The sequence below is a fragment of the Pipra filicauda genome, unplaced genomic scaffold (assembly GCF_003945595.2).
Source record: "Pipra filicauda isolate LSUMZ 115617 unplaced genomic scaffold, ASM394559v2 scaffold3_size10097308_pilon, whole genome shotgun sequence".
NCBI classification, from domain to species: Eukaryota; Metazoa; Chordata; class Aves; order Passeriformes; family Pipridae; genus Pipra; species Pipra filicauda.
The window spans coordinates 2,759,458-2,771,581 of record NW_024104532.1 but is presented as its reverse complement, the minus strand read 5'-3'; the positions used below and the strand labels follow the sequence as shown (position 1 = coordinate 2,771,581).

The 12,124-nt window shown below is 45.6% G+C and overlaps 1 protein-coding gene across 6 annotated transcripts; it reads right to left on the bottom strand.

The window, feature by feature from the left end:
* Positions 1-293: 293 nt before the first annotated feature.
* On the bottom strand, positions 294-6,211 carry DRD1 (dopamine receptor D1). Of its 6 annotated transcripts, none has more exons than XM_027718628.2 (2): positions 6,033-6,211; positions 294-4,987 (listed from the first exon to the last, which is right to left on the bottom strand). In XM_027718628.2, exon 2 carries the CDS (start codon positions 3,453-3,455, stop codon positions 2,097-2,099), a length of 1,359 nt encoding a protein of 452 aa, XP_027574429.2. In that variant the 5' UTR covers positions 3,456-4,987; positions 6,033-6,211; the 3' UTR covers positions 294-2,096. The 6 variants fall into 6 exon arrangements, with proteins under 6 accessions (XP_027574429.2, XP_027574436.2, XP_027574435.2 ...); XM_027718635.2 differs by lacking the exon at positions 6,033-6,211 and having other exon boundaries at positions 294-3,511; positions 3,768-5,426; XM_027718634.2 differs by lacking the exon at positions 6,033-6,211 and having other exon boundaries at positions 294-3,463; positions 3,768-5,426.
* Positions 6,212-12,124: the final 5,913 nt, after the last annotated feature.

The following is a 12,124-nucleotide window of genomic DNA, read 5'->3' as shown; positions in this document are numbered from 1 at the left end:
CCAAGTTCATTATGCTGTTACACCAAGGCAAAAAATACCTTTGAAATAAGAGTCACCAGCAGGTCAAGCTTTACACATCTAAAGTGATTGGTTGTTTCCAAGCTGCTTTTACTGCTTTCAAATCCTAGTTTAGAGCAAGGGCTCAGAGGTCTCCGGTAGGGAGGTTTCCCCTGCTTCTAATAGAAATTCCCATTGGCCTTATGGATGTGATGCCAATTAAAGGCAAATGGGGAAAAAAATGAACTGTCTTTCCCTTTAACACGATCAATACAACTGCCAAAAAACAGCATGAATTTAATAAATGCAATGTAGATTGTTTTATTTGACCTTCTGTTCACAAAATAATTTTATTATATGTATGAAAGCAGCATACAGGCAATAAAATTATGAAAACATTCACAATACATAAATACACAGACCTGATGCAGGATGTATATAGTTTGTTAAATTTTTTTTTCTCTCAGTTCTCTTTTCCTGAAAACACATTTTTTTGATATATGTTATGAAAAAGTTGCTCCAAGGGGTATTTTCTGTCATTCAGAAAAGAAATCGATTTCTTTGAACGCTGCTGACTATTAACACCCAATGTTCCTGTTGCTAATGCTCACCGATTGCTTTTGGCATTACAAAGGGAAGCAGCAGGGAAGGACAATGGAGAAGTAGCAGGTTTTTTTAATCAAACATTGGCAACTTTTTTGGAGTTCACAGGAGGATTTTGAGGTGGGGGCTGCAGTTCCATCCATATTTCGAAATGTCTTAATCCAAAATGGTAATGAGGCACTATTCCTTATTGAACGGACTATTGACACGGCAATTACTAAAATGTAATGTCCTCCCGGTTCCCAAAGTAAAGCACCAGGTACCTCACGTTTCAGTTCTGACCGTGATAGAGTAGCAGACAGACAGAATGACCCGGGTGGTCCTGCAGTAACACCAGTGACAACGACGTTTGGCATCTTTACTACCATTATAACCCATTGTGTTTGTTCAGAAAAGATATCCAAGACTTGAAATAAGAAAAGTCTGAGAAAGCTGTTTATCTTACATAAATACAAAACATTATATACTAAGAATTGTTATCTAAGACGCTCTCCTTCCCAAATTGGATTCTTCTTAAGGTTGTAGTCATATTTTAGGTATTTACAGATCCACAAACTTGACATTCTAGCAAAGTCTTTGTAACATGAAACTTTTTAAAAATAAATAGCAGCAATTTCTTTTATTTCTATAAGGGAAGAGAATTCACAACTCAGTCAACGCTGGTCCTATCTTTTGAAAGAAATCCCACTTAAAAATAAAAAAAGCCCACAAGCAAACGAACTCCACACAGCATCGGTTTAGTTGATTCCTTCATTTCTTGCTGAGCTTCTTAACATTCCTCTATTCCCCTCACCAGCTCTCCAGACTATCCGAGCTTGTAATAAAGTGCTGACTGGTTGACTGGTCAAAATGCAGTTATGACACTCCAAAAATATCCCATTATTTAGACATCTTAAATAACATAAATAAAGCTAGATCTGTTATAACATATGAAAAATATCAATTTAAAACAATAAATAAATAAAACCAGTATCAACATATTACCTCCCAAAGCTTTAAAAATAACCATTCTCATTATAAGGCTCAATTATTTTTCAGAAATAATTTTAAGAAGGCATCTACCTACCTTTACAATCTCTCAGTCTTTAATTAGGACCTGTTAACACCCACTATCACAAGACACAGCAATCTTTTTACTTCTAGTAAACATTAATCTTTAAATACTCAACATTTATCTTTTGCCTCATTTTAAGCTGAAAATTGGTTTCTCTGTGTAGAGAAGCAATATTTTCTTTGTCACTGCACTGTATCTAAATTTCCTCAGTATGAACAGTACAGTTTAACATTTTTTTTTAAAACCAGTTTCCAGTATCTTTTTGTGTTTATTGTTTAAAATGTTAAATTTGCTTTGAATGCCAGGAAAATTAATTCTGGGCTTGGTGTAAATGTGTATTTTTCTCCCTAGAGCTTAGTTTCTTACCAAAAAAATCTTGTATTTTTCCCCAAAAGATTATTACAGTATACACTGTTGGGTCTTGCTTAGTAAACCTTACTGTTCAGGCTTTATGCTGCCCATTTTGTGTAATGGGATTGATCTTTTCCAAAGAAACATCAGCTTCGTAATCCAAGATACCCGACAGTGCTGGAGACATTTTCTCCAAGGTCTTAGATAGTTCACCCTCTTCTTCCTTTTTGAGAGGTTCTTCTTCGGGACAGATAATTGAATGTGGAATCAGATAAACCAGATTAGACTCCTTGGGGCTGGACCCTTTGGGCTCGTGTTGGCTTGAAAAAACTACTGCCCCATTGTTGTTAATGCTCACAGTCTCTATGGCATTGCCAGACATCGGGCAGAGCCTGTAGCAGCCCAGCAGGGTCGAAAATGCCTTGCGGAAGTCAGCATTGAAGGCATAAATGATGGGGTTGAGGGAAGAATTTGCCCATCCAAACCATATAAAAACATCAAAGGTGGTGGAATTAATGCAGAAAGCCTCTGCTCCCTTGGATGGCTGGGTAGGCTCGCAGAAGGGAATCATGCAGTTCAATACAAAAAATGGCAACCAGCAGCACACAAACACCCCCATGATCACTGACAGAGTCTTTAAAACCTTTGTTTCCCTCTTGAAGGACATTTTGAAGTTGCTCTCTGGCTGCTGGCAGTCCATACTGCTCCTGTTGCCGCTCGTGTTCTGGCAGTTCTTTGCGTGCACTGCTGCTCTCTCCAGAGCTGAGATGCGTCGAATTTGCTTCTGAGCAATCCGGTATATCCTCGTGTAAGTCACTATCATGATGGCCACAGGTATATAGAAACTAATTAGAGAAGAGGAGATGGCATACATCCTGTTTAGGCTAGAATCACAGTTGTCCGTGCTTACACCTTGTAAGCTGGCATTTAAGTCCAAAAAGCTTGTGGTTGTAGCCTTGTGCCAGTTCAGCTGCACGGGGATGAAGGAAATCAACACGGACAAAGTCCACGCCACGCTGATCATGATGAAGGCTGCCTTGGGGGTCATTTTCCTCTCATACCTAAATGGGCTGGAGATGGCCCAGTATCTGTCCACACTAATGACACAGAGATTTAAGATGGAGGCTGTTGAGCACATAATATCAAAGGCCACCCAGATGTTACAAAATGAACCAAAAGGCCAGAAACCGGCAATCTCAGCCACAGCTTTCCAAGGCATGACCAAAACTGCCACTAAGAGATCTGACACAGCCAAGGAGATGACAAAGAAGTTGGTCACCTTGGACCTGAGGTGGCGAAACCTAATGACAGCTGCACAGACCAGCGTGTTTCCCAGCAGCGTGGAGAGGATCAGTAGCGAGAGGAAGCAGCCTGTGAGGATCCGAAAGGAAGAGGAGTCCCTTTCCGCCAGCAACCCTTCCCCGTCCATAGTGGTGTCGTTCCAAGTCATAGTTTCTCCTGAGGGAAAATCATATCATGATTTTCATGACGACATCAGCTCCTCGCCTTGCAGAGATCAAAGACATCAGACGTCCATTAATTACTCATCACCAAACAGACCAAAGGTCCTTTCTTATAGTCCCTTCACCCCCAGATGGATCTCACCCAATCTGAATTATCCTGAAAAACATCCTGAAAGCTCTGCGAGCAGGAACTGAAAATGCATAAACACAGTCCACCCTACAGACTGGGTTTTTTAGCAATCCCTTCAGAAACACACTGCACCACCCCAGCATGAAGTAGCTTAACTCAGACAGCTCACCTGCAAATGTTCTGCTGCTGTCCTCTCCAAACACACCCCATAGACAGGAAAGCAATCACTTTTCCATGCTTGCATATATTCCCACTTAAATAGACTATTGATCGAGTGTTTCCAGTGTCCATTGCACTAGCCCTTCATATTTACTGAAGCGTATTATACAAAGTGCCTTTTCACTAGTTCCCTAAATGTCTCGCTGATGAAACACTCCATCCTTTCTCCTCAGTAGGTTCCTGTTACAAAATGCATCAGTTCTCTGTTTCTTGGCAGTGTCAGAAAGGAAATCTTCACATTGTTTCAAACTCTTTTACCTTTCCAAGACAAAACACATAAACATACAGTAGGTGTGTTTTAAAGATTTTCAGTAAGAAGTAGCTCAGGTTATTTAGTTTCATTTAAACAAGAAATGCTGGCTCCTACCTTTTACCTCTGATTCTCTGTTTGCTCTGGGATGCAGGGCCGTCTCTCCTCCTCTTTTAGTTTTGTAATTGCATAGCAAATTTTATATACAAAACCAGCACAGGAACACCGCATTGCATGGGGGGGGGTCCCTGAAAGTGCAAATTGGCAGGGGAAAAGTAAGAGTTGGACCATCAAGGAGTTAGTTTTCAAGGGAGCAGCAGGTCTGTGCTGTCAGACCGTGTGTGACGGACCATGCTGGTGCGTGCCCAGCTCCCTCCATCCCACGGCCCCTGCTGATCACTCTGCAAACTTTGTTGGCCAGATCAGTTCCAGTCGCACTTTGTACATCCCGTGGAAGTGGCACATCAGGGCAAATCATCCCAGGCAAAAGGCACGGTATTTTCCCAACACTGGCAAGAGCCGACTACCAGTTCTTTCTACTGCCGTTCGCTGGATGCAAAAAGAAGGGCGAGAGGAGGAGAAGGACGTGAGTGGCCTTCCCTCGGCCACAACGCCGGCGGTGCCCTCAGTGGGTTCCTCTTCCAGCAGGGACAAGTCGCTTTAACACTCCACTGCCAGGTTATAGCTCTCCATAACTACTCCGGAATAATCCCACCTCCTGCTCAGCGGGGTTGCGCTCCAGGGATCGGGTCCAGCTCTTACCATGCTTTTTCCCTCTCGGAAAGGCGCAGGCGGAGGCAGCTCCTCATTCTCTCCCGCAGCCCGCCCCGGGCCACGCATCTCCCGGCTTCCTTCTGCCCGGGGCAGGGCTCGGCAGCATCGCCCCTCCAGGAACGCTCCGTCTGCCTGGCGACTCCTTCCTAAAGGATTAAGACAAGGGAATGACAGGCATGGAGGCACGCAGCGGGCAAAAAGCCACCCCCCTTCGCCTCCTCTAACATCTTCGGTTGGGCGCAGCTTCTTCTGGGCAGCTTTTCCTGCCTTCCTGGGGAAAAACGTCCCGGGCAGCCGGGACGAGAGGCAAAGCCGGGCTCCGGGAGCGGCTCTCCTGGAGTTTAGCGCAGACGGGATTACTTTGCCCGGTCCCGAGCCCCGCCGAGCTGCGGGACGCCCGGGGCTCTGCGCGATGCCCCGGCGCTGCGAGCCGGTTCAGTGAACTGATGCGGACAGTGAGTACCGGCACCGCGCCCCCGCGATGGGCGATGCTCGGGGGGGGCCGCGGGACGAGGCACCGCGGCTGCCCCGACCCGGGGGAACAGCGTTCCCCTCGGGGCGGGCTCGGGAGGGGTGGCCGGGAGCCGCTCCCGGCGCGGCGGGGCAGGGGCGGCGGGAGGCCGGGGCTGGGGGCTCCGCCGGGGCCGCGCTCCCTGCGCGCCGCCCCCCGCCTGGCGCAGCCCCGCGGCTCCCGGCGCAGCCGCGGCCGCCGGGCTCCCTCTCCTGGGCGGCCGAGGGGTGGGCACGGACGGGGGCCGGCAGCCAGCCCCGCCGGGGCAGCGGCGGCACCGAGGGGACGGGACGAGACGCGTCCGCCCCGCGCCCCCCTCCGCGTCCTCCCTGCCTTCCCCCGTCCTTATCCTGCGGGCATCGCTGTCCCGCGGGCAGGCAGGGAGGGAGCGCGGAAAAGCCACAGCCCAGGCTCCCGGGGCGCGTGGCTTCTGAGGAGCCGCATCCCCACTGACTCGTGCGGGTTCAGGCGAGGGCAAAAAGAAGGGACAAACACTGCGGAGTCGCCGGAGCCCCAAACGGGCACCCCCGAGGTGAACCCAGCGGCAATGGGACCTGCCGCTCTCTTCAAAACCATTTTTCTCCTTTGCAAAAATCCTCCCCGTTCAGCAGTAAGCACCAAAACCAGAGCAGTTATTCTTCGAACCCCTTCGTTTTCCACAAGGGTTTTTTCTTGCTTACCTTGGCTGCAACAGGCAGTGAAAGATGAACATGCTGATTTGCAGCCTTTGCATAGGAATCTTACCCCCAATAATCAGAAAATAAATATAAAAGACATCACAGAGAGGTTAAGAAACCTCCTAGAAGAACTAATACTCTAAGCTGTCAACATAAATTTCATGAGGCTCAGCACTAGTGAAGTTGCTTTTGTGCCAACTGGCATTTTTCATAATGCCAGTTAAAGCAGACACAGTGCTAAGCTAACCTTGACTAGTTAACTGAAACACTTATTTTCCTTTCTCCTTCTCTTTCTTTTTTTATAAATTTTAACTGCTTCTCAGCAAGTTCTCATTCCCCCCCGCCCTCCTCCTGCTTATTATCCTGTCCTTTAATCATCATTCATCCTCAGAGGAGGGTGAAAATAGACAAGAAAATGAATCCTGTGCTGTTTGGTAATAGAGATCTCTAATGAAAGTCACTGTGAGTTTTCTCTTTCTATTTTCAAGATTTTTTTGCTTTTGTCTCCTTCTTGAGGCACCACAGGTGAGGCTTACTGCATGATATGTATATTCCGAAAAGGTAGCACACTCTTTTTTTTCCACAGAAACCCTGGGCTGAGGGGAACATTGCTGGGGGGAACCCAGAAGTCACTAAGCACATTTGATTTTATTTGCAACAAATTCCAGAGGCTCTCCTAAAATGACTCTCTGGATTATTCCAGGAGAAATCACAACTCCCAAGCACACAAAAAGCTGAATTTTCTAAGCATATTGCAGAGAAACACTGAGGAACACATTGCAGAGGAGAGACCAGTTTGCTCTCAAGCATCTGCTTATCAGCTCCATTCAGTGAACTCTTTAGTTCTTTTTTACCAGGGAGTGGTCTTTCCTCGGGAAGAGGCTGAATTCAGCACTGGAGGAATGTAATGCTGCTCAGATGAGTGAGGGTTTCAAAGTTTCATTCGACATTAATTTAACTTCCTACCCACTAAAGCCTGTAAGACTCTCACAGGCCCTATTTTTTTGGCAATTCAAGTATCAGTTTCAGAAGCCAGAGCCTGTTTCCTGCATCTTCTTTAAGTTTGTGTGACCAGTTCAGGGATGAACAAGAAGTCTAGATCAGCCCTGACTGCACTAGTGGAGGAAAGCCCCTTCAGCAGCTACAGTGGTTTCAAACACCAGCAGTTCATGCAGGGCACCCTGCTGTACTCATTTGTCATTTCAGCTAATTTATAAGCTTTTAAAACTTTCAAGACTTAATAGTCATACCCAGGTGAGGAACAAAAGTGAAATCCATTAAACCCCTATTATTATTTAAGTAAATTTAGTGGTGGCATTAGGAAGCTGATTGACATGACTCTGGGAACCAGTTACACGAGTGGTAGGTGAATTTTCCTTTTGCTGTTCTCTGACCAACCTGCCCTCAGCCAGTGCAAGAAGGATCAGCTCTCATCCAGGTCTGGACTTGCCTAAAACTGCCAGCAACAAGCTGTTGGTGCAGGTGTTTCCTGGAGATTCAGAAACAAGCACAGAGCTTGTTTAATTCTCCCTGGGTACCAACATAAAACAGCTGCTTAATTTTATGTCATACTTTTCAATCACTTCTGACTGATGCTGGAATCAAAGCATGCCCACCAAAGGAAAGCTTTTGTGTCTCTATTCCCACCCTGTGAGGCACCTGCTCCTGCCAGGGGACTTTGTTTGGAGAAGGTCCTACTTGGTCCGTATGAAGATTTAAAAATATATTTATAAATACTGAGTAGCACCTTGATCCAAATGACCTTCATCCAAACAGTAATTAGCTACTGGAAGACCAAGTCAGAGTTCAACAAAGCCCATAGCAGCGATTCAGAGATAAAACATGCTTTAACCTAAAAAATAGTGCACACACTAGAGCTGGAGAAAGGCAACTGAATTTACAAAATATATCAGTACATGGATACAAATTGTACTTACATCATTCTCGGGGTGCTTTTTTTTGTCTGCATGCATGGGATTTATTAAAAGTAAAATCAGTTGAGGCATGTTATCAGAAATAATGTCTAAAAGAGCTGTCAGGTTTGTAAATAGCTGGTTATACTAATAAGCCAAGATAACTTCAGCCTCAATGTAACATTCTCAGGAAAATCAGGGGTTCCTGGAAATGAAAAGAAATATATGAACTCTTTTAAAGATCACTGAAGCACATTGTTTAAATTGATATTATCATGTTGGCCATTCTACAGGGAAAACTAGAGTAGTGAATAAAAAAGCACAGAGCAAAGAACAGCAGAAGTAAAAACTATTATTAACATCTCCAAGGATCTCAAGACAAGTCTTGAATGATAAAGGTCCATCAGCAGGGAGAAAGGATCATTGAGAGAAATGATTACTAGTCCCCAGACACTGACAAAGAGAGGCCTAAATATTCAGTATTGAGTGTGGGCCCTTTTTTTTGACTGTAGATTATAGGCATGTCCCTCCATGTCTGGGGGATTCAGTAGGGCTGATCTGAAAAAGCACATTAGTGCCCTTTTGATGTTGACTTGTGAGCTATTTCCAATGGCAACCAGTGCATGAAGCATCCCCAGGTATCAATCAGGTCACTGGTGAAGTGTGTGAGGAAATCTGAACACTAACAAGGAAAAGGAAAATGAAAAAAGCCCAGACAGAAACACCATGTATGAAAGTCTGAATTTGAATGACTCATTTGAGGCAGCCAATTCAAGCAGTGGCAAAGCTGGACACAGAGGGTAATGCAGGAGGGTATGAATGGGAAGGATTTGCTGTGCAGTGCTACTGCTTCCTGGGATCTGGAGCTCATGCATTGGCTGCAGGATGCTCAGGAGGCAGGACCAGGCATTGCTGCTCCCCTGGCATCTCCCCTCCCAGGACACTCTTGGAGCTCAGCCCTGATCCCAGCCAGGAGAGCCCAACTCCATCCCTGGGCCACAGAGTTTGGAGCCTGCAGAAAGGATTTCTGCTCTGTGGGAATCAAGCAGCAGCCTTTCAAAAAGCAGCCTCGTGTCACACACAAGCTTTAGGAGTGGTGGAAAACCACTCCTAAACTCCTTGTTTCTAAAGGGGAAGGAGCTGTATTCACCTGCCATCCCCTTCCTGCTCAGAGCCCCTTCAGGCTCTGGTCCCCTTTCCCGCCCTCACCACTGATCTCTCTCTACACCTGCAAATCCAGAGCAGAGCTGGGGGGTTTCAACTGTAACCCCCCAGATTGTACAACAAAATGGCTCTTTTTGGAGAGATGAGGAAGACAGGAAAGAAAGAGAAGTACCAAACCTGCAGCCAGGGATCCGAGCAGAAGCTGTCACCTGAACAGTCCCCAGCCCCAGGAGCTGTGGGTAATTTCAGCTCGGTGCAATGCTGCCAATAACTGTGTTATTTAATCGGCAGAGCTTATGCAGTGACTTTTTATGGGGTTTTTCCAGTTCCACCCACTCACTCCCACAGGACCAGAGAAAGAAAAGTTTCCCACAAGAAACACTTGGAGTGACCTTCCTCTTCCAGCTCGACCTGCTCCATCAATGCAAAGGCCATTATTGGATCTTAAATCACCCTGGAAATTGCTCGAGCAAGGAAACCTAAAATTTCCCCCCTTCTCTTTCTGGGATTTCCATTTGTCAGAGATACGGGGTAGGAGAGGGATTACTGCCCTGCCAACACTTCCCTCCAGAGTGGGTAGAGAGCCAAACTGCAGAGGATGATGAGAATAAATTATAGCTCAGAGGAGAGGAGAGCTCTACGGAAAGAAAAATGCTTCCTCTGACTGCCTCATCCCTGCAGCGCAGCAGAACAGTGCCAGGAAATCCACAGCAAACTAACAAGACCCTTTCTTCAAAACCTAATCTACATCAACAAATACAAAATATCTCAAAATTTCTGATCATTTCACTGACAAATGTAGACACTGGATGTACTGCTGAATTTTGTATTCTAAGCCATGTATATAAAAACCCTACAGGGCTGATTGCTGAGGACCTACTATATGAAATGGCTCATAATCTAGTAAATCAACACAAAAATACAGACTGAGCCATTCCTTCCCAATTTAGGCTTTATTTGCATATGCTTTTTTTTTTTTAAATAGTGTATAGCTTTCATTTTTTCTTTCACTCCACACTGGACAGACATTTTAGGCCCTCAGAAAAAAATTGAATATATGAATAAAAGAAAGTCACGGAAAAAAATGACAGCAATTTTCATGTTCAAGATGGCTTTGACATATTAATTAGTATCTCAGAAATGAAATAAAGCCAGTGATACAGAATGATTCATTAGAATGATATTAATCTGAGGAATAATTAATTCTGAGGGGATGGATAAAAAGCATACAAATAGATATATTAGCTGCAAAACTCTTCAGCAATGACTGTGACAGTGATTTCTAGCAGCAGTGGATGAGACTGTGGATAATACAATTTTCTCAGCAGATGGTTTGGTAGGTGGCACTCTCTCCTAAGCTGGTGTTACAGATTTACTCCTGAGCTGCCTGCAAGAATCAAATAGATCCTAACCCATATTCCAGCCCAACCCCTGACTGTTGGATGGAGAACTGTTTAATAGAAGATTTGTGTGGTTTTCTAATGCAGGACATGTGATGATGAAGAGTGTCCTTGGTATCTACAACAAGTGAGCAACAGTTTGCCCTAGAGCTGATTATTAAATTCACATTATTACACATCCAGCATGGTCAGACTTCACAGCTTTGCCACTGGCAGACTACAGATCCTTGAATTAAAGATAATTAAACTAATACTTACCAAAAAAAGAGAAGCATCACTTCTTGCTCACAGTGAAGACTGACAGCAGCATTTCAGACCTTCACTGCAAGGAGCCACAGGAGCCCAGCCAGGGCTCTCTGCATGAGGAGCAGCCCCAGGGTGCCCAAGGAGCACAGCAGGTCCAGCTGTGGTAGAGAGGGTCAACCAGCAGTCCAGCAATGACCAGACCACTCCAAATGTCCCACTGCTGAAGCTCTGTCTCAGGCAGCATTTTCCCATCTGCAGCTCCCCAGACAACCCTGCTGTGGTTGCAATGTCGCAGTTCCACCTTCAGGTTCTGGAATTAAACTGTTCTCCAAGGCAAGATGCTGGTTGTCAAAGTCAAGTCACACAGTCTGGGCTTGATGGCAGTCAGAAACATTCCACCAAGTTCAGTGAAACACTGGGACAAGAATCCAAACAAGAATCCATCCTGAGGTCTAAACTCTGGGCTGCTTCACTCCTCATGACAAACTTTCATTCAAACTTTTGAAAAACCCACTGATCCAACTGGATTACCCCAAACTACAGTATAATCCTAAATCCACTTTCACCCTAGCTCATCTGGATATGTTATCCTGTTCCAGCCTCCGTGCCTGTCCCACCACATTAGGCAGGACTGTTTCATCCCACAACATGGGTAACATCTCCCTCTGCATCCCGCCTCGATGCCCTTGGCTTTTCCCTGCCCTGTGTTGCAAAGAGCCGTTGCTGACACAGTCTCTAACAAAAAGTACTTTCCCAGGCTGGAAATGTTCCCTGAGTTTCACCATCCATTTGTCAACATCTGTCCCAAGGTCAGGGGCCCTCCAAGCCAGCCAGTTCTCCCTGCTCCCTTCCTGCAAAGCCACAGGGGCTGGGCTTTGCAAGTCAGGGCTCAGCTTCACCAACACAGGCATCCAGTGTCTCTTCCTCAGTCCACCAAACCAGTCCCCTCCATTTAGGAGACACTAAAATCAGGGATGTCTTCTAGATACAAGTTCCATTTCAGGAAAGGCTATAGGATCTGTTCCTATCTACTTTCTAGTTTTACTTTTCCCCCTGCTCTTTACAGTGATTTTCTCCTGTGATTTTCTCAGCATTTTGTTCTAAGAATTTCCCCTGTGTCTTTAGGGACTATGGACAGCTCATCCAGGATTTTTCCATTGTTTTCTTGCATTTTTCCACACTCGGTGCCAGCACAGTCATCAGCAGAAAAATCCAGCACAGTGCACAGGGAGTTTCACCAACCAGCGGAACCTCAGGGGAGCCAAGAGAGCCACCAGAGACTGCGACTGATGGGACCCAAATGGGACAAGGAGCAATGGCCTCAAATTGCTCCAGGGGAGGTTTAGATTAGATATTAGAAAAAATTTCTTCA

Excerpts from the sequence above, each read along its gene's own strand:
- DRD1 (XM_027718628.2), bottom strand. The coding sequence starts at position 3,455 with ATGACTTGGAACGACACCACTATGGACGGGGAAGGGTTGCTGGCGGAA.